Source organism: Lissotriton vulgaris, chromosome 7, assembly GCF_964263255.1.
Source record: "Lissotriton vulgaris chromosome 7, aLisVul1.2, whole genome shotgun sequence".
NCBI classification, from domain to species: Eukaryota; Metazoa; Chordata; class Amphibia; order Caudata; family Salamandridae; genus Lissotriton; species Lissotriton vulgaris.
Window position 1 is genome coordinate 1,498,811,348 of NC_141695.1, and position 23,305 is coordinate 1,498,834,652.

A 23,305-nucleotide genomic window follows, 5' to 3' on the forward strand; every position below is an offset into this window, starting at 1 on the left:
TAGAAGTGCACACATCTCTGCATTAATATCACTCATATCCAATTACTAGCAATGCACATATCAAAAAGTCCATACATTCATATGGCAAAAGTGCACAAATCATTACAAGAAAAGTGCACATAGTTATAAAATACAAGCACACTTTCGTGTGTTAGAAGTGCACATATTCATAGAATAAAAGTGCTCATATTCATGACCTAGAAATGCACACATACATTCACAAATTAGGAGAGCACACATCCATTCATAAAGAGAACTAAATTCATGCGATAGAAGTGCACAGATCCGTACAACAGACGTGCATGCACCCATGCCAAGTACTTAATGACGTGGCCAGAAAAATAAAATACCCCCTTGCTCTGAACCATAACCTTCAATGCCTCTGAGTCACTGAGGCGACTGAACCCAGCACGCGTTACTTCATGAGAGAAGTTTAAAAACAAAGTGGCTAAATACTGCATTTACACTTCAATTCTCAATGAGCGTGCCATCCTTCTCTCATCCACCCTTCCTTCTCTCTAGCCATCCTTCCATATCGTTACACATCCTTCTCTCCATCCACCCTTCTCTCTATCCATACTTTTATATTTTTTATCGAGTCTTCTCTCCATCCACCCTTCATACTCTCTATCCACCCTTCCATATCTTTACCCACCCTTCTCCACCCATACTTCCTTCTCTCATCCACCCTTCCCTCTCCCCTTCCACCCTTCCATATCTGTACCCAACCTTCTCTAGCCAGCCTCCGTACTCTCTATCCACCCTTCAATGTCATCCTTCTCTCCATCAACCCTTCCTTCTCTCATCCACCCTTCCATATCTGTACCCACCCTTCTCCATCCAGCCTCCCTACTCTCTATCCACCCTTCAATGTCATCCTTCTCTCCATCCACCCTTCCTTCTCTCATCCACCCTTCCCTCTCCTCATCCACCCTTCCATATCTGCACCCACCCTTCTCCATACACCTACCCTTCTCGATATTGTCATCAATCCTCTCCATCCACCCTTCCTACTCTCTATCCACCCTTCCTTCTCTCATCCACCCTTCCTTCTCTCTATCCACCATTCAATGTCATCATTTTCTCCATTCACCCTTCCTTTTCTCATCCACCCTTCCTTCTCTCATCCACATTCCCTCTCCTAACCCACCCTTCCATAGCTGCACCCACCCTTTTCAATCAACCCTTCCTACTCTTCTTTCTCTCATCCACCCTTCCCTCTCCTCATCCACCTTTCATATCTGCACCCAACCTTCTCCATCCACCCACCCTTCTCGATATTGTCATCAATCCTCTCCATCCACCCTTCCTACTCTCTATCCACCCTTCAATAACATCCTTCTCTCTATCCACCCTTCCTTCTCTCATCCACCCTTCCTTCTCACATCCACATTCCCTGTCCTCATCCACCCTTCCTTCTCTCTAGCCATCCTTCTATATCTTTACATATCCTTCTCACCATCCATACTTTTTCTGTCATCCCTCCTCCCTTACCTCCATCCTTACTTTTCACCATGGATCCATCAGTCTCTTCATCAGTTCTTCCATCCTTCTTTCCACCCATCGACCACTCCACACTTCTCCCATAATCCTCTCTTCTTCCTTTCCATGCCCCCTTGTTCAGTTTGTACCCGCCACCCCTCAGCTCCAGACTGTTTTCCTGCAGCGCTATTTTTGACTTCTGTTTGGATGCAGGGGCGGCCTTAGGCATGTGCAAGCTGTGCACCAAATCCTAGGGGCCTCCACGCCAATATATATCCTTAATATAATAATCCTCGGAGGATGGATACATATTTGCGTAGTGGCCACATGCTGGGATTTAGCGGCCTCTGGCTCTGTTCCACTTCCAAACACCCTGACCCCGGTCCCCCTCTCTTCACTGTCCTCCGCTCCTGCGTTCCTCCTAGTTCCTGAGCTCTGGGGGGCGCCGCTCGTCTGGGGCCCTCTACCTACGCTCCCTGCCCAGGGCCGTCATGAACCTAGAGCCGCCCCTGTTGGATGGCAGTAATATGTTACACGCACTGCCACCCACTCCCCCACCCCTCAAGGTGTAAAGTGGGGGTTCCATGACGCCCCTGATGGTGTACACATCCACGCACTAGGAGTGTACACACCCATATACGAGGTGCACATGCGTCCTTAGAGGAGAAACGCATACATCAGGGCAGTAGCAATCCCCACCTTTGCATTTGGAGCCCCATCACCATGCATGCATTAATAATTTTTGTGTCCTCGTCTGTTACTCTCTAGTCAAATGGTCTACTAGGCCCCTCCTCAGCGTTTCACATGGACCCACATTCGTGCATTTCCAGAGACCATCCGCGTGCATGACAAGGTCCCACCTCCGTGCATCACTGGAGCCCAACTCCACGCATCACAGGGGCACACATACGTGCATCACAAGGTCCCGCCTCCGTGCATCACAAGGTCCCACCTCCATGCATCACAGGGGCACACGTATGTGCATCACAAGGCCCCACCTCCATGCATCACAGGGGCACACATATGTGCATCACAAGGTCCCACCTCCATGCATCACAGGGGCACACATATGTGCATCACAAGGTCCCACCTCCGTGCATCACAAGGTCCCATCTCCATGCATTACAGGGGCACACATATGTGCATCACAAGGTCCCACCTCCATGCATCACAAGAGCCCACCTCCGTGCATCACAAGGTCCCACTTCTGAGCAACATAAGGGCCCACCGCCGTGCATCACAAGAGCCCTACTCCGTGCATCACAAGTTCTCACCTCCACGCATCACAGGGGCACACATATGAGCATTACAAGAGTCCAGCTCTGTGCATCCCAAGGTCCCACTTCTGAGCAACATAAGGGCCCACCGCAGTGCATCATAAGGTCCCAACTCCGTGCATCAGAAGGTCTCACCTCCACGCATCACAAGGTCTCACCTCCACGCATCACAAGGTCTCACCTCCACGCATCACAAGGTCTCACCTCCACGCATCACAAGGTCTCACCTCCACGCATCACAAGGTCTCACCTCCACGCATCACAAGGTCTCACCTCCACACATCACAAGGTCTCACCTCCACGCATCACAAGGTCTCACCTCCACGCATCACAAGGTCTCACCTCCACGCATCACAGGGGCACACATATGTGTATTACAAAGCCCATTTCCATGCATCACAAGGTCTCACCTCCATGCATCACAGGGGCACACATGTTCATCACAAGGGCCCACCTCCATGCATCACAGGGGCAAACATCTGTGCATTACAAGAGCCCATCTCCATGCATCACAAGAGCCCACCTCCGTGCATCACAAGGTCTCACCTCCACGCTTCACAGGAGCACACATATGTGCATTACAAGAGCCCACCTCCGTGCATTACAAGAGCCCACCTCCGTGCATCACAAGGTCTCACCTTCACGAATCACAGGAGCACAAATATGTGCATTATAGGAGCCCACCTCTGTGCATCACAAGGTCTCACCTCCACGCATCACTGGAGCACACATTTGTGCATTACAATAGCCCACCTCCATGCATCACAAGGTCCCACTTCTGAGTACCACAGGTGCCCACATCTGTTCCACATAAGGGCCCTCCTCCATGCATCACAGGGGCACACATCTGTGCATTACAAGAGCCCACCTCCGTGTATCACAAGGTCCCACCTCCATGCATCACAGGGGCACACACATGTGCATCACAAGGTCCCACTTCTGAGCACCACAAGGTGCCCACATCTGTGCCACATAAGAGCCCACCTCAATGCATCACAGGGGCACACATCTGTGCATTACAAGAGCACATCTCCATGCATCATAGGGGCACACACGTGCATCACAAGGTCACACCTCCATGCATCACAGGGGCACACACATGTGCATCACAAGGTCACACCTCCATGCATCACTGGGGCACACACATGTGTATCACAAGGTCCCACCTCAGTGCATCACAGGGGCACACACGTGCATTACAAGAGCCCATCTCCATGCATCACAAGGTCCCACCTCCATGTATCACAGGGGCACACACATGTGCATCACAAGGTCCCACCTCCGCGCATCACTATGGCCCACATCTGTGCCACATAAGGGCCCACCTCCATGCATCACAGGTGTTACAAAAACACGGGTTAACCCAAGGAGTCAAAGGGACCAGGGCAAAGTATTGGTACAAACAAAGTGGTCCCAGACAAACAGACAATAAACAGAATCGTAACAAGAGTAGATAACTACACAGGTAATTATAGCAGCATTGTTTTTAATCACAACGTGTTATTTATAAGAATCATTCATAAAAAGTAATCCAGGTTCAATCACATATAATGCCCCTAAGAATGAAATAGGGAAGGGTAGTGCTGGGATGGTGAAAAGATGAGAGCTAAAACAGAGGGTCATAAAGACCAAAGTATACCAAAATTTGTTAAGAAAAAACACAATGGAGGGATAAATTAATCGATAATTTTAGGCAATCATGCCTCACAGAAAATCAATAATGATAAATGATGACCGAGGCTGACCACAGGAGAGAGTGTCGACGTTTCGACCCAGATGAAATGCAGGCGTGGTGTAAACCTTGCTAGAGGGTCTTCATCAGGACAGAAGTGGTGCGGCAACGAATCTGTCGCAGGGCTCACTGACAGGCAGAGCTTTAAAAAGATTGCGGATCCCGAAACAGTATTAAAAACAATGCTGCTATAATTACCTGTGTAGTTATCTACTCTTGTTACGATTCTGTTTATTGTCTGTTTGTCTGGGACCACTTTGTTTGTACCCATGCATCACAGGGGCACACATCTGTGCATTACAAGAGTCCACCTCCATGCATCACAAGGTCCCACCTCCGAGCATCACAAGGTCCCACCTCCGTGCATCACAAGGTGCCAACATCTGTGCACAGCAAGGTGCACACATCTGTCCAACACTATGGCCCACCTGTCAGCCTCTGTGCATCACAAGTGTCTACATTCCAAGGGTACTCACATCTGTGCATTACAACACCCCAAGCCTGGGCATCAAAGGGGCCCCCCTCCGTGCACCCCAAGGCTCCATATCCACCCATCACAGGGGGGCACCCTCTGTACATCACCGAGGCCTACATCCATGCATGACGAGGGCTCGCCTCCGTGCAGCACAAGGACCCACGTCCGTACGCGTGCAGTAGGCATGCCAGTCCCCCTCCGGGGCACAGGGGACGGTGCCAGGCAGGGTCCTACCTCTTTGGGCTCGAGCTGCAGGGCGGGCTTCAGCTGGTCGCGCAGAGAGCACAGCTGCCTCTTCTCCTCGTCCTGCCTCAGCTTGATCTGAAATATGGAGCACAAAAATGTTGTTAATTAAATGTCCGAGGGAGTTTGTTTACCCTCGCCTCTCTGCCCCACTCGAGAGTAATGAGGCTGGGATGGCTTAACTTTTTAGTAGTAATTTGCTAGAGAAGGGAAGCTGAGCACCTATCGGCGGGGCAAGCGTATTTTAAAGACATAATGCTGCCATGCCTACATTTATTCCTAGAACTGTTGTGGCCCCGAGAGAGATGCCATGGTCAGCCTCAATCCACAAGAGTTTAAAGTGGCTGAGCTGCTTACGACCCCTGCTGAAGAACGTGTGCAAAGGGAGGACTCTGACGGTTATTCTTTTAATGTACATAACACAAGAACAGATTATGTTTTAAGTGTTTGGATTAAGTGCAGTTTCAGGATGAGGCTGGGTGGGTTGCTTGCTGGCTTGGCAGCTGCGCCTTTAGAGCTACGAGCTGCCACAGAGCTCTCAAGTTTTGGAAATTCTTGAAAGTGAGAGCTAATTTGCATAACTGATGACATCAGAGCAGGTGACGTCACAACTACTGAAGTCAACGATAAAACTGAAAGTGACATCACTAGGATGATAAAAAAAGTAAACAAAAAATTTAAAATGAACAGAATTACACCAAGACCTCACTAAAGTAGATTCAGGAACTACAAAAAGTAGCAAGTTGCACTCTGAAATACCCAAAGCGGCTTCTGACCATCAAAGGAAGGTTTTGGAACACCACTGACGTAGGATCACTTTCTGACCCTCCACAGCTCACCATCGTTACTTTATACCCACAACAGAGCTCTGAAAACAGTTGCATTTAGGGTTAATTAACAGGCCTTTTCACCAGGTGTGACATCAAGTCTGCTTTGAGCGGAACCTTGCAATGAGCGAGACTTGAAGTCCCTGATGCCGCCACAAGATGTCTGCATTTTCCCAGCAAGAACTGTAGGGGTTGAATGGGGAAGGCCCACAATTTACCTATCATATCTGCATGGACAGAACCATACTCAAAACTGGACTACTTTCAGGGATGGACTGATCTACAAGGGCAACCAGGCAGTGTCTGATGGGCTGGTCTGACACATCAGTGCATGGGGCTGTTTATGGGCCTATTTTATGGTCTGCTAGGTCAGTTCATCTGTTGTTTAAACTGATATTAAAGCAAACATTGCCTGGAACAAGCACAAATCCATGCAGTCTTCCATACAGTGCAAAACAACTATAAAGCGTGTCTTTAGAAGTTCAACACTGCCCCAATTTGCAAAGGTTGGCCACTCTTTTTAGCTAACTAATGGGGCCGCTTTCATTTTGGTGCCATGCCCTATTTTCTGTTCCAGTCCAACCCTGGCTCCCTTGGGAAAAAAACATTGAATCATTAAAATCTGACTGCTGGTCCTGCTTGAAAGAATAGAAACTGGCAACTGATCCTGCTTCATCAAACAGTAGATGGATAAAGAGCCTGTGAACCCCAGAGACAAGTCCTCCTAAGATGTTTCATATAGGGCTCATCTTAATATCAATATTAACACCTTCGCTGCTGGGCACATTCCCCCACTGTGCTGGGGGGAGGGGGGTGGCGCGCACAGCGCCCCGTGCTCATGACGAGCTCAGCTCGTCATGACCACACCCGTTTTTATAGAACGCTCGCACAGCAGGGGAATTAGCCCAGCATGCGAGCGTTCTAACGGTCATGACGAGCTGAGCTCGTCATGAGCACATGAGCACCGTGGCTCATGACGAGCTGAGTTCGTCGTGAACATCGAAGGAGTTAATAATAAATACGATAAAGTACTCCCTGACGTACATTATAAGGATATTGCAAATCACAAAGGATTTCAATTACCATATAGGAGAACACAATCAAAGGCGGAGTTCTTTTATAAGGTTGGGAACTTCAAGGTTATGTACAGCAGGGAGTACTTTATCCCATATAATACATAGTCACATCAACATCTTTCCAACTAACCACTTAAATCCTTGTTGCATAGCTATTTCATATGAAAATGAGATTATGTTAGCGAATAAGAAGAACAAAAGTGGAATCACTAGTGCACAATTAAACTATGCGCAGGCGGAGAACTCCGCAGTGCCCGCGGAGTGTGCGGATATTTGCCTACGCCGCGTTCTGCGGAGTAGGCAAATCTCTGCACACTCCGCAGTGGAGCAGAGTTGGCCAGCCCCGCCTCCACCCCCTATTAACAATTAATTAGACATTAATTAAACTAAGGCAAAAAACACTTACCTGTACTGCGACGTCCCCGGGCTGCCCTCCTCTGCTTCCTCGCCGTCTACGGTGATCATCGCGAAAACTGCCCAGGGACGCTGCATTACAGGTAAGTGTTTTTTGTTTTAGTTTAAATTAATGTCTAATGAATTGTTAATAGGGGGGTGGAGGCAGGTGGCGGAGCGGAGTTCCCAAAGTCTGTTCCCAACACCGTGGACCTCCGCATAATCCCGCTGCGCCAGCTCCGCCTAGGGTTAAATTAAACATCTAAACAGCTGGTTGATATTTGTGGAAAACAGATATTAGGATCAGTTTAATACAAGTCATTAAAAAAACTGCAGTAGCTCAGAACATGTAGAAATGTGCAGAAAGATTCTAACTTTAGTATCATTATCAAAGGAGGGCAACAAATGAACATGTTGCCATAAATATCACCTGTTTGTCACTGTAAGTTAGAAAAACACAATCCAGTGCAATATATATATATATATATATATATATATATATATATATTTTTTTTTTTTTTCTCACAAAGGATGCTGCACACAAAGTTCTGAAATATTCGCAATTCGGTTTATTACTCCAGCTCAGACCAACGCGTTTCAGCCTAGAAACAGGCTTTGTTCATGGTAAGTGAGCAATCTTCTATGTTTACTATTTATCCCACCTGTCTGTTAAGGTGCATTGTGGGACTAGTGGTTCATAATTTCAACAATAACATTTTCAATACTCTGACATACAGTATTTTAAACGCATACTACATTTTTGACATGATAATATATTCACGCGCTGCTATTATGCGCTGTATTTTGTTATGATATTCACACAATATATATAATAGCGCGCTGCATTTCTGCGCCAGTCCTTGTCATTGTGGTACAGTACCAGGTCAAAATTCCATTCACATGTACAAATTTTAACTTGGGTATAGTACCCTATTTCCTATAACTGTAACATGTCTTGCATTTGTTCTTTTCAGTTCTGTTTGGTTTCTCCATTTTCATTCTAAATGTACATGAAGTTCTTCGTCAAAGTTCATCCCCCGGGCATTTTTGTTTTAAGTCTGATTATGAACTTCGATTCAGTCTTTCTCAGTTTACGCTGCCTGTTACTACCACGTTCATCCGTATTTATCATGTGTATGCCATAGTAGGACATAGCTCTCCAGTTGCTTTTTTGACAAACTGCCATGTGCTTCGCTGAGGCATATTACATATCTTTATTTTTCACAGCTCTAATGTGTTCTAAGATACGTTTTCTCAAAGCACAAATTGTGCTTCCGATGTATTTTGATCCACATTTACATTGTACAATATAGACTACGTGTGGGTACAGGTCATTTTTCCAGAGATCGGGGTATTTCTTCCATCTACTTCTTCAAAAGTGGTTTTGTTTTGGCCAATTTTGCATGCCTTGCAGACATTGCATTTTCTGAACCCGTTTTTTGGGTCAGTGAGCCATATGTATATATATATATATATTTTTTTTTTAAATCCTTACTATTGTGTCCCTTCGATATTCTGTGGTCGAAATTCAAGGTGCACACCTGTCTTGAATTATTCAAAGACAGGAATTAGAAATAGTGAGAGCATAGTGTGAAATGTTGTTAAGACTTTCATAACTCAGGTGTAGAATATGTAGTATAAATATCTGTAAGATATATGGTACCGTATTATAATTATCAAGATTTTGGCCTTAAAGTGAGTTGAAAAGACTTCTTCCAGACCTCATTCTCCTACGAAAGAAACAGCTTACAGTATAGGATACGATTTGAGCATTTTATTATTCTGTACCAAACAGTAGTACAATTTTCAAGATAATGAAGAAAGAGCCTGTGCCTCTGTAGCATTTTCCGTCCCAAAAACATAAAAGGTTGAAGAATGGTTGACACTCTCTGCCTCCTAAAGTTATGGATCTATGCAACAGAAACATTATCTGAAACAGGTGATTTCAATAGAATTTAGGTTGCAAGCATAAGGCGATAAGGGTAGAGATTTCTGCATCACTCTGGAATGAGAGGCCAACCTCTTGTAAAGGACAACCTACAGATCATATATCCAGATAGATATGGTTCTTGCTAGCTTCCAGGGTTTATTGGTTTCCCAGATTACTGGTGCTTACTGGCTAGCTGAAGGAATGTGGGGAGCAGTTTCACAACCTCAGAATGAATGTAAACAATATGGAAACAATATCAGAGGTCCTGAAACATGTTTTGACATCTTCAGACTATCGAAGCTTTAATGAATTTACTTAAATGCCACATTTACTAATATACGCACCACCAACCATGGAAGAGTAGATCTATGTAGTCTGCAAATGTCCCAGCGTTTTGTACCACAACAGATCTTACTCTTGTGTCAACGGCCCATGAAGTAAGTCCAGTCTAAGAGTCAGAAGTGTCCTGTGACCCCGTAAAAGTAAAACGGAAGATCCTTTAATTTAGGGTGGAAAGGATTCAAAGGTGTTAAACCAAAAACAATGCTTTGTATGCTTTGAGAAATAACAGGGAATTTTGTTTTAGGTCGAGCCTGGGTAGCGCATGCGCTGCTCTGCAGCATGCTGTATTGGAGCATGGAATAAACGCCCCGCCTTCTCTCTGCCCATATTTGTCATTGGCTATTGTCATTGTCCTTCATACATGCTGACTTCTGATTCGTTAATAGGCTTGTTAGCACCTCCTTAGTAACGCCTTGTCTTCATTTCTAACCTCCCACTGGCCCTTTTACTTCGGTTGTTACACGGTACGTCTTTTTAAGCCTGTAAGCACTATTTTCTTTAATTTGTTTCTCCAACTGCAAGCACGACATGCTTTCTTGGAACATTCAGCGTGCCATGCGTGCTTTCACTTTCCGAGCAGCCGGGACAATGTTGGATACTTCGTTGAATAGGTCTCACATTTACAAGAGTTTTAGCTATTGGCATTGTAAATGACAATGCCTTTTACGTCTTTGTCGTAGAGGCAAAGACGTAAGTCTTACACACCCCAATAAATGCATGTTCTGATAATTGGGTACAGGTTCTTTCAGTCAGGTGTGGAGCTGTCTGTGGGATTTCACCAGGAATTTTTACGCACAAAACACCCTTTCTCTCCACGTTTTGAAAGTCCTCGAAAATGTTAGTTATTTTACAAAATATAGCATTGTCTCTCACTTAGTACTCCTACAAATATCTTTCTACTGGCCATGAGGCCCCTCTCATGCACCTTGCATGTTCTATAATGTATTATAACATTATGTGCCAGCATGATTGTTTTTTTTTTTTTTTGATTTTCCAAAAACGTGATTGTTGGGAAACTCTGAAGCTCCCCTTCCCCAATCTTACTGAACAAGCTACGCCCAGTTAAATACTTACACATTTATCTCTATTGATAGGCAAAAAGGGAAGTTGTTTCTGGCATTGAAGCTACTCTATGGAACTCTATAGCATCTTGTGAACCTAAAAGAAGAGCTATGGGTCACGCTTGCAGCTGGGAGCCGCGGATTTTAATCAGAGGAACCAGACCTGAAGATCTGAGCACATTTAAACATGGTAGCAGTGATACGCAAACTTGCACAAAATATTTTGACTTAAAAAGAGCTGGACTTTTCGAAGATCAGAGCAATCTGCCACGTCTCCTTGAAAAGAACACAAACGTGGTAGCTTCATTTTAGTCTTGACAGTTTTGTGTATTGTATGTGCTTTTATGACTTACTGTCGAACAAACCTTTTGAAATTCTGCTTCATTTTAGTGATATTCCTGCTACGAGCTTTTTAAGCGGAAAGTCTGAGGGAACAGGACTGCTCAACCAACGTACCAGACCACATGAAGCCTTTCATGGCCACAGCTTCCAGGCCTGCCCCACTAAAGATTTTTGACCTCCAAAAAGTTTCTAAATCCAAAGGTAAAAAAAGTTTCAGCTGGATTAGCCACCAGATTTTACCAGACCGCTCTAATTTGGGGATGAGCCAAAAATGGAGCCTAGGTCCCGTTCAATCTCTTGGAATTTTTTTGCCAGTTTTCCTTTTGTTTAATTCGCTGTAGGATAATATTGAAAGTCTTTGAAGGTGTGGTTTGTGTTTTCTTTCTAACTTTTAGCCCATTGTCTCGATTTTCTTAATTTTTGTGGCATTTTCCATTTTAAATATGTCTTTTCGGGTAAATTGACCTTCTAAGTTCTTCGCTTCTACACTGTACTGTTGTTTTTGTTTGCTGTTGATCGCATACCATATGCATTCTTTTGACAAGACCTTGCTGGTTAGGCTATGAAATAGGAGACCAGTATTCCTTCACAGATACCAGTTTACCTTTATTGGTCAGATTGTCGGGCCTTGTGGGAACTCAATAATAGCTCACATCAAAACTGTTGCATCTCTTCTGTAATACTCTGGCACCCTACACTCATCATTTCATGCTGTATATTTGCTTTAAGTTAGAGTACATTTTTAGGTCGAGCATTCGAGACCTCCTGTATATATCTTAGTATATCCTTATATATACTTATAAATAAGATGTATATATGAAGTATGTATATATATATATATATATATATATCCGATAACCACTCTCTACGTGCTATGTTACCACGCCAAAGAAAACGAGAGAGACGGACTCTTGAATCTCACAGCAGCCGCTGTAATTTATTTATTCTTTCATTCTTTTAGGTGCATTGCTGTGCCCACCACCAACCATATATATAACCTACTGGCGGTCGCCAGTAGGTAGTTCTAGTTAAGACCTATTTTCCATAGGAAATTCACAACATTCTATTTGGAATAACTTTGGCGTCGGGGGACGAATCTTCGCGAATTTCTCCAAGAAAATGGCCTGCTCCACTCCGCTCCTTCCCTGAAAGTTTGGGGGTGATTCGTCAAGTGGGGGCCGAGAAAAAAGGGGGGTCCCAAAACGTGTTTTCTCCACGCAATTTTCAGTAGGACCTTTAGCCAGGGCTACAGCCCGAACCGCTGAACATAATTACACCAAATTTGGCAAAAAGGTAGAGTTTGGTTCGCAGATTGCGCTTTTTGTTAAATGGTGTAAATCCGTTCAGTAGTTCCTGAGAAAATCAAAAGTAAAATCAAAGTGATATCTAGAGACGAAGCACAGTACTCGTAAAGTAAGTGTACCGAAAACCGTACAATTAAGAGCATGAGCTGCATGCTGATTGGCTGTCAACTGTCTGTCAACACTCGAAACCAGCAAGTGTTGGCAGCAAAGTGGTGCCTAATGTTTTTTGGGGGGGATCGGCAAGCTACGCGCACCCTACGCGTATACCAGGCTTTTTAAAAAAAAAAATTCAAAAAAATGTTGGCCTTGGGGTCCTTGTGGGATCCCCTGTGCAGGCCTAGGTGGTCAGGAACCTCCAGTATGCTCCAGGGGGCATCGTTGCAGAGAGGTGTAAAAAGGGGCGTGGCCTCCTTACAGGGACCCCCAATATGCAAGAGGAATTAGTTCCCCCTCTGCAAAAGCGCCAGGGGGCTGCGTTGCAGAGAGGTGTAAAAAGGGGCGGGGCCTCATTACACCTCTCTGCAATGCAGCCCCCTGGCGCATACTGGAGGTTCCTGGTGGGCTAGTTGGCCCCCAGGGACCACCAGTATGCAAGGGGAATTAGTTACCCCTCTGCAAACGCACCAGGGGGCTGCTTGCAGAGAGGTGTAAAAAGGGGCGTGGCCTCATTACACCTCTCTGCAATGCAGCCCCCTGGCACATATAGGAGGTTCCTGGTGGGCTAGTTGGCCCCCCGGGACCCCCGGTATGCAAGGGGAATTAGTTCCCCTCTGCAAACGCGCCAGAGGGCTGCGTTGCAGAGAGGTGTAATGAGGTCATGCCCCTTTTTACACCTCTCTGCAACACAGCCCCCTGGCACATACTGGAGGTTCCTGGTGGGCTAGTTGGCCCCCAGGGACCCCCAGTATACCAGGGGAACTAGTTCCCCCCTCTGCAAACGCTCCAGGGGGCTGCCTTGCAGAGACGTGGAAAGAGGCCATGCCCCTTTTTACACCTCTCGGCAAGGCAGCCCCGTGGCGCATACTGGAGGTTCCTGGTGGGCTAGTTGGTCCCTAGGGACCCCAGTATGCAAGGGGAATCAGTTCCCCCTCTGCAAACGCGCCAGGGGCTGAGTTGCAGAGAGGTGTAAAAAGAGGCGTGGTTACATTACACCTCTCTGCAACGCAGCCCCCTGGTGCATACTGGAGGTTCCTGGTGGGTTAGTTGGCCCTCAGGGACCTCCAGTATGCAAGGGGAATTATTTCCCCCTCTGCAAACGTGCCAGGGGGCTGAGTTGCAGAGAGGTGTAATGAGGCGACGCCCCCTTTTACACCTCTCTGTAACGTAGCCCCCCGGCGCATACTGGAGGTTACTGGTGGGCTAGTTGGCCCCCAGGGACCCCCAGTATGCAAGGGGACTTAATCCCCTAACTTAGAACGTGCTACGGGCGCGTTTGCACAGTGGTGGAGGTAGGAGGCGGCTTGAGGTGATAAGTGTGCAAACATGCCCTGTGGCACGTTTTAAGTTGGGGAATTAATTCCTCTTCAATCAAGAGGTCCCCTAGGGGCAACTATTCCAACAGGTACCTCCAGTAAGTGCCACGGAGCTGCGTTGCAAAGTGTTGTAAAAAGGGGGGGGTGCCCTCTGAACACCTCTCTGCAATGCAGCTCCCTGGCGCATACTGGAGGTGCCTTGTGGGCTAGTTGGCTCACAGGGGACCTCAGGATTGAACAGTAATTAATTCCCCAATCTAAAACGCACCACAGGGCGTGTTTGCACACATGTCACCTCAGGCCCCGCCCCCTTCCTTCACTATTGAGCACAATATTCATCTAAAATCAGCAGAACTACGAACTCCTATTAACTCACCTGTTATCAGGAGAGATGTCAGTGCTGCATCTTTGAGCCCACTACTGATCCTGAAAAGTAATTCTAACCATACTTACAGTAACTTGAATGTCCTTCCATAGGCTAACATTGACTGGTTTCACTTGGAAATTTTTCCAAGTGTGGAGTTTTGGAACTTTAAAAAATTCCTCTAAAATGAGCCGAACTACGAATTCCGATTTACTCACCTGTTATCAGGAGAGACGTCAGTGCTGCATCTTTCAGCCCACTACTGATCCTGAAAAGTAATTTTAACCATACTTACAGTAACTTGAATTTCCTTCCATAGGCTAACATTGACTGATTTCACTTGGAAATTCTTCTAAGTGTGGAGTTTTGGAATTTTAAAAAATTCCTTTAAAATCAGTCGAACTTCGAATTCCGATTTACTCACCTGTTATCAGGAGAGACCTCAGTGCTGCATCTTTCAACCCTGAAAAGTAATTTTAACCGTACTTACCAGTAACTTGAATTTCCTTCCATAGGATATCATTGCCTGCTATATAAAATATATATAAATTAAAAAAATATAAAATTAAAAAAATAAATATTGCAATTTCAATATTTTTAAAAACATATTTTTTCAATTTATATGCCTTTTACGTCTTTGTCGTAGAGGCAAAGACGTAAGTCTTACACCCCCCAATAAATGCATGTTCTGATAATTGGGTACAGGTTCTTTCAGTCAGGTGTGGAGCTGTCTGTGGGATTTCACCAGGAATTTTTACGCACAAAACACCCTTTCTCTCCACGTTTTGAAAGTCCTCGAAAATGTTAGTTATTTTACAAAATATAGCATTGTCTCTCACTTAGTACTCCTACAAATATCTTTCTACTGGCCATGAGGCCCCTCTCATGCACCTTGCATGTTCTATAATGTATTATAACATTATGTGCCAGCATGATTGTTTTTTTTTTTTTTTGATTTTCCAAAAACGTGATTGTTGGGAAACTCTGAAGCTCCCCTTCCCCAATCTTACTGAACAAGCTACGCCCGGTTAAATACTTACACATTTATCTCTATTGATAGGCAAAAAGGGAAGTTGTTTCTGGCATTGAAGCTACTCTATGGAACTCTATAGCATCTTGTGAACCTAAAAGAAGAGCTATGGGTCACGCTTGCAGCTGGGAGCCGCGGATTTTAATCAGAGGAACCAGACCTGAAGATCTGAGCACATTTAAACATGGTAGCAGTGATACGCAAACTTGCACAAAATATTTTGACTTAAAAAGAGCTGGACTTTTCGAAGATCAGAGCAATCTGCCACGTCTCCTTGAAAAGAACACAAACGTGGTAGCTTCATTTTAGTCTTGACAGTTTTGTGTATTGTATGTGCTTTTATGACTTACTGTCGAACAAACCTTTTGAAATTCTGCTTCATTTTAGTGATATTCCTGCTACGAGCTTTTTAAGCGGAAAGTCTGAGGGAACAGGACTGCTCAACCAACGTACCAGACCACATGAAGCCTTTCATGGCCACAGCTTCCAGGCCTGCCCCACTAAAGATTTTTGACCTCCAAAAAGTTTCTAAATCCAAAGGTAAAAAAAGTTTCAGCTGGATTAGCCACCAGATTTTACCAGACCGCTCTAATTTGGGGATGAGCCAAAAATGGAGCCTAGGTCCCGTTCAATCTCTTGGAATTTTTTTGCCAGTTTTCCTTTTGTTTAATTCGCTGTAGGATAATATTGAAAGTCTTTGAAGGTGTGGTTTGTGTTTTCTTTCTAACTTTTAGCCCATTGTCTCGATTTTCTTAATTTTTGTGGCATTTTCCATTTTAAATATGTCTTTTCGGGTAAATTGACCTTCTAAGTTCTTCGCTTCTACACTGTACTGTTGTTTTTGTTTGCTGTTGATCGCATACCATATGCATTCTTTTGACAAGACCTTGCTGGTTAGGCTATGAAATAGGAGACCAGTATTCCTTCACAGATACCAGTTTACCTTTATTGGTCAGATTGTCGGGCCTTGTGGGAACTCAATAATAGCTCACATCAAAACTGTTGCATCTCTTCTGTAATACTCTGGCACCCTACACTCATCATTTCATGCTGTATATTTGCTTTAAGTTAGAGTACATTTTTAGGTCGAGCATTCGAGACCTCCTGTATATATCTTAGTATATCCTTATATATACTTATAAATAAGATGTATATATGAAGTATGTATATATATATATATATATATATATCCGATAACCACTCTCTACGTGCTATGTTACCACGCCAAAGAAAACGAGAGAGACGGACTCTTGAATCTCACAGCAGCCGCTGTAATTTATTTATTCTTTCATTCTTTTAGGTGCATTGCTGTGCCCACCACCAACCATATATATAACCTACTGGCGGTCGCCAGTAGGTAGTTCTAGTTAAGACCTATTTTCCATAGGAAATTCACAACATTCTATTTGGAATAACTTTGGCGTCGGGGGACGAATCTTCGCGAATTTCTCCAAGAAAATGGCCTGCTCCACTCCGCTCCTTCCCTGAAAGTTTGGGGGTGATTCGTCAAGTGGGGGCCGAGAAAAAAGGGGGGTCCCAAAACGTGTTTTCTCCACGCAATTTTCAGTAGGACCTTTAGCCAGGGCTACAGCCCGAACCGCTGAACATAATTACACCAAATTTGGCAAAAAGGTAGAGTTTGGTTCGCAGATTGCGCTTTTTGTTAAATGGTGTAAATCCGTTCAGTAGTTCCTGAGAAAATCAAAAGTAAAATCAAAGTGATATCTAGAGACGAAGCACAGTACTCGTAAAGTAAGTGTACCGAAAACCGTACAATTAAGAGCATGAGCTGCATGCTGATTGGCTGTCAACTGTCTGTCAACACTCGAAACCAGCAAGTGTTGGCAGCAAAGTGGTGCCTAATGTTTTTTGGGGGGGATCGGCAAGCTACGCGCACCCTACGCGTATACCAGGCTTTTTAAAAAAAAAAATTCAAAAAAATGTTGGCCTTGGGGTCCTTGTGGGATCCCCTGTGCAGGCCTAGGTGGTCAGGAACCTCCAGTATGCTCCAGGGGGCATCGTTGCAGAGAGGTGTAAAAAGGGGCGTGGCCTCCTTACAGGGACCCCCAATATGCAAGAGGAATTAGTTCCCCCTCTGCAAAAGCGCCAGGGGGCTGCGTTGCAGAGAGGTGTAAAAAGGGGCGGGGCCTCATTACACCTCTCTGCAATGCAGCCCCCTGGCGCATACTGGAGGTTCCTGGTGGGCTAGTTGGCCCCCAGGGACCACCAGTATGCAAGGGGAATTAGTTACCCCTCTGCAAACGCACCAGGGGGCTGCTTGCAGAGAGGTGTAAAAAGGGGCGTGGCCTCATTACACCTCTCTGCAATGCAGCCCCCTGGCACATATAGGAGGTTCCTGGTGGGCTAGTTGGCCCCCCGGGACCCCCGGTATGCAAGGGGAATTAGTTCCCCTCTGCAAACGCGCCAGAGGGCTGCGTTGCAGAGAGGTGTAATGAGGTCATGCCCCTTTTTACACCTCTCTGCAACACAGCCCCCTGGCACATACTGGAGGTTCCTGGTGGGCTAGTTGGCCCCCAGGGACCCCCAGTATACCAGGGGAACTAGTTCCCCCCTCTGCAAACGCTCCAGGGGGCTGCCTTGCAGAGACGTGGAAAGAGGCCATGCCCCTTTTTACACCTCTCGGCAAGGCAGCCCCGTGGCGCATACTGGAGGTTCCTGGTGGGCTAGTTGGTCCCTAGGGACCCCAGTATGCAAGGGGAATCAGTTCCCCCTCTGCAAACGCGCCAGGGGCTGAGTTGCAGAGAGGTGTAAAAAGAGGCGTGGTTACATTACACCTCTCTGCAACGCAGCCCCCTGGTGCATACTGGAGGTTCCTGGTGGGTTAGTTGGCCCTCAGGGACCTCCAGTATGCAAGGGGAATTATTTCCCCCTCTGCAAACGTGCCAGGGGGCTGAGTTGCAGAGAGGTGTAATGAGGCGACGCCCCCTTTTACACCTCTCTGTAACGTAGCCCCCCGGCGCATACTGGAGGTTACTGGTGGGCTAGTTGGCCCCCAGGGACCCCCAGTATGCAAGGGGACTTAATCCCCTAACTTAGAACGTGCTACGGGCGCGTTTGCACAGTGGTGGAGGTAGGAGGCGGCTTGAGGTGATAAGTGTGCAAACATGCCCTGTGGCACGTTTTAAGTTGGGGAATTAATTCCTCTTCAATCAAGAGGTCCCCTAGGGGCAACTATTCCAACAGGTACCTCCAGTAAGTGCCACGGAGCTGCGTTGCAAAGTGTTGTAAAAAGGGGGGGGTGCCCTCTGAACACCTCTCTGCAATGCAGCTCCCTGGCGCATACTGGAGGTGCCTTGTGGGCTAGTTGGCTCACAGGGGACCTCAGGATTGAACAGTAATTAATTCCCCAATCTAAAACGCACCACAGGGCGTGTTTGCACACATGTCACCTCAGGCCCCGCCCCCTTCCTTCACTATTGAGCACAATATTCATCTAAAATCAGCAGAACTACGAACTCCTATTAACTCACCTGTTATCAGGAGAGATGTCAGTGCTGCATCTTTGAGCCCACTACTGATCCTGAAAAGTAATTCTAACCATACTTACAGTAACTTGAATGTCCTTCCATAGGCTAACATTGACTGGTTTCACTTGGAAATTTTTCCAAGTGTGGAGTTTTGGAACTTTAAAAAATTCCTCTAAAATGAGCCGAACTACGAATTCCGATTTACTCACCTGTTATCAGGAGAGACGTCAGTGCTGCATCTTTCAGCCCACTACTGATCCTGAAAAGTAATTTTAACCATACTTACAGTAACTTGAATTTCCTTCCATAGGCTAACATTGACTGATTTCACTTGGAAATTCTTCTAAGTGTGGAGTTTTGGAATTTTAAAAAATTCCTTTAAAATCAGTCGAACTTCGAATTCCGATTTACTCACCTGTTATCAGGAGAGACCTCAGTGCTGCATCTTTCAACCCTGAAAAGTAATTTTAACCGTACTTACCAGTAACTTGAATTTCCTTCCATAGGATATCATTGCCTGCTATATAAAATATATATAAATTAAAAAAATATAAAATTAAAAAAATAAATATTGCAATTTCAATATTTTTAAAAACATATTTTTTCAATTTATATGCCTTTTACGTCTTTGTCGTAGAGGCAAAGACGTAAGTCTTACACCCCCCAATAAATGCATGTTCTGATAATTGGGTACAGGTTCTTTCAGTCAGGTGTGGAGCTGTCTGTGGGATTTCACCAGGAATTTTTACGCACAAAACACCCTTTCTCTCCACGTTTTGAAAGTCCTCGAAAATGTTAGTTATTTTACAAAATATAGCATTGTCTCTCACTTAGTACTCCTACAAATATCTTTCTACTGGCCATGAGGCCCCTCTCATGCACCTTGCATGTTCTATAATGTATTATAACATTATGTGCCAGCATGATTGTTTTTTTTTTTTTTTGATTTTCCAAAAACGTGATTGTTGGGAAACTCTGAAGCTCCCCTTCCCCAATCTTACTGAACAAGCTACGCCCGGTTAAATACTTACACATTTATCTCTATTGATAGGCAAAAAGGGAAGTTGTTTCTGGCATTGAAGCTACTCTATGGAACTCTATAGCATCTTGTGAACCTAAAAGAAGAGCTATGGGTCACGCTTGCAGCTGGGAGCCGCGGATTTTAATCAGAGGAACCAGACCTGAAGATCTGAGCACATTTAAACATGGTAGCAGTGATACGCAAACTTGCACAAAATATTTTGACTTAAAAAGAGCTGGACTTTTCGAAGATCAGAGCAATCTGCCACGTCTCCTTGAAAAGAACACAAACGTGGTAGCTTCATTTTAGTCTTGACAGTTTTGTGTATTGTATGTGCTTTTATGACTTACTGTCGAACAAACCTTTTGAAATTCTGCTTCATTTTAGTGATATTCCTGCTACGAGCTTTTTAAGCGGAAAGTCTGAGGGAACAGGACTGCTCAACCAACGTACCAGACCACATGAAGCCTTTCATGGCCACAGCTTCCAGGCCTGCCCCACTAAAGATTTTTGACCTCCAAAAAGTTTCTAAATCCAAAGGTAAAAAAAGTTTCAGCTGGATTAGCCACCAGATTTTACCAGACCGCTCTAATTTGGGGATGAGCCAAAAATGGAGCCTAGGTCCCGTTCAATCTCTTGGAATTTTTTTGCCAGTTTTCCTTTTGTTTAATTCGCTGTAGGATAATATTGAAAGTCTTTGAAGGTGTGGTTTGTGTTTTCTTTCTAACTTTTAGCCCATTGTCTCGATTTTCTTAATTTTTGTGGCATTTTCCATTTTAAATATGTCTTTTCGGGTAAATTGACCTTCTAAGTTCTTCGCTTCTACACTGTACTGTTGTTTTTGTTTGCTGTTGATCGCATACCATATGCATTCTTTTGACAAGACCTTGCTGGTTAGGCTATGAAATAGGAGACCAGTATTCCTTCACAGATACCAGTTTACCTTTATTGGTCAGATTGTCGGGCCTTGTGGGAACTCAATAATAGCTCACATCAAAACTGTTGCATCTCTTCTGTAATACTCTGGCACCCTACACTCATCATTTCATGCTGTATATTTGCTTTAAGTTAGAGTACATTTTTAGGTCGAGCATTCGAGACCTCCTGTATATATCTTAGTATATCCTTATATATACTTATAAATAAGATGTATATATGAAGTATGTATATATGAAGTATGTATATATATATATATATATATATATCCGATAACCACTCTCTACGTGCTATGTTACCACGCCAAAGAAAACGAGAGAGACGGACTCTTGAATCTCACAGCAGCCGCTGTAATTTATTTATTCTTTCATTCTTTTAGGTGCATTGCTGTGCCCACCACCAACCATATATATAACCTACTGGCGGTCGCCAGTAGGTAGTTCTAGTTAAGACCTATTTTCCATAGGAAATTCACAACATTCTATTTGGAATAACTTTGGCGTCGGGGGACAAATCTTCGCGAATTTCTCCAAGAAAATGGCCTGCTCCACTCCGCTCCTTCCCTGAAAGTTTGGGGGTGATTCGTCAAGTGGGGGCCGAGAAAAAAGGGGGGTCCCAAAACGTGTTTTCTCCACGCAATTTTCAGTAGGACCTTTAGCCAGGGCTACAGCCCGAACCGCTGAACATAATTACACCAAATTTGGCAAAAAGGTAGAGTTTGGTTCGCAGATTGCGCTTTTTGTTAAATGGTGTAAATCCGTTCAGTAGTTCCTGAGAAAATCAAAAGTAAAATCAAAGTGATATCTAGAGACGAAGCACAGTACTCGTAAAGTAAGTGTACCGAAAACCGTACAATTAAGAGCATGAGCTGCATGCTGATTGGCTGTCAACTGTCTGTCAACACTCGAAACCAGCAAGTGTTGGCAGCAAAGTGGTGCCTAATGTTTTTTGGGGGGGATCGGCAAGCTACGCGCACCCTACGCGTATACCAGGCTTTTTAAAAAAAAAAATTCAAAAAAATGTTGGCCTTGGGGTCCTTGTGGGATCCCCTGTGCAGGCCTAGGTGGTCAGGAACCTCCAGTATGCTCCAGGGGGCATCGTTGCAGAGAGGTGTAAAAAGGGGCGTGGCCTCCTTACAGGGACCCCCAATATGCAAGAGGAATTAGTTCCCCCTCTGCAAAAGCGCCAGGGGGCTGCGTTACAGAGAGGTGTAAAAAGGGGCGGGGCCTCATTACACCTCTCTGCAATGCAGCCCCCTGGCGCATACTGGAGGTTCCTGGTGGGCTAGTTGGCCCCCAGGGACCACCAGTATGCAAGGGGAATTAGTTACCCCTCTGCAAACGCACCAGGGGGCTGCTTGCAGAGAGGTGTAAAAAGGGGCGTGGCCTCATTACACCTCTCTGCAATGCAGCCCCCTGGCACATATAGGAGGTTCCTGGTGGGCTAGTTGGCCCCCCGGGACCCCCGGTATGCAAGGGGAATTAGTTCCGCTCTGCAAACGCGCCAGAGGGCTGCGTTGCAGAGAGGTGTAATGAGGTCATGCCCCTTTTTACACCTCTCTGCAACACAGCCCCCTGGCACATACTGGAGGTTCCTGGTGGGCTAGTTGGCCCCCAGGGACCCCCAGTATACCAGGGGAACTAGTTCCCCCCTCTGCAAACGCTCCAGGGGGCTGCCTTGCAGAGACGTGGAAAGAGGCCATGCCCCTTTTTACACCTCTCGGCAAGGCAGCCCCGTGGCGCATACTGGAGGTTCCTGGTGGGCTAGTTGGTCCCTAGGGACCCCAGTATGCAAGGGGAATCAGTTCCCCCTCTGCAAACGCGCCAGGGGCTGAGTTGCAGAGAGGTGTAAAAAGAGGCGTGGTTACATTACACCTCTCTGCAACGCAGCCCCCTGGTGCATACTGGAGGTTCCTGGTGGGTTAGTTGGCCCTCAGGGACCTCCAGTATGCAAGGGGAATTATTTCCCCCTCTGCAAACGTGCCAGGGGGCTGAGTTGCAGAGAGGTGTAATGAGGCGACGCCCCCTTTTACACCTCTCTGTAACGTAGCCCCCCGGCGCATACTGGAGGTTACTGGTGGGCTAGTTGGCCCCCAGGGACCCCCAGTATGCAAGGGGACTTAATCCCCTAACTTAGAACGTGCTACGGGCGCGTTTGCACAGTGGTGGAGGTAGGAGGCGGCTTGAGGTGATAAGTGTGCAAACATGCCCTGTGGCACGTTTTAAGTTGGGGAATTAATTCCTCTTCAATCAAGAGGTCCCCTAGGGGCAACTATTCCAACAGGTACCTCCAGTAAGTGCCACGGAGCTGCGTTGCAAAGTGTTGTAAAAAGGGGGGGGTGCCCTCTGAACACCTCTCTGCAATGCAGCTCCCTGGCGCATACTGGAGGTGCCTTGTGGGCTAGTTGGCTCACAGGGGACCTCAGGATTGAAGAGTAATTAATTCCCCAATCTAAAACGCACCACAGGGCGTGTTTGCACACATGTCACCTCAGGCCCCGCCCCCTTCCT

At 45.7% G+C, this 23,305-nt stretch overlaps 1 protein-coding gene across 1 annotated transcript in view; it reads right to left on the reverse strand.

Moving 5' to 3' along the window:
• The window catches only part of LOC147705870 (arf-GAP with SH3 domain, ANK repeat and PH domain-containing protein 1-like), a 1,082,966-nt gene that overhangs the window by 553,259 nt on the left and 506,402 nt on the right, over positions 1-23,305 (reverse strand). Inside the window, exon 9 of the mRNA XM_086932322.1 lies at positions 5,201-5,287. Within this exon, the coding sequence (XP_086788448.1) occupies positions 5,201-5,287 (87 nt within the window). The remainder of the gene's footprint in view (positions 1-5,200; positions 5,288-23,305) is intronic.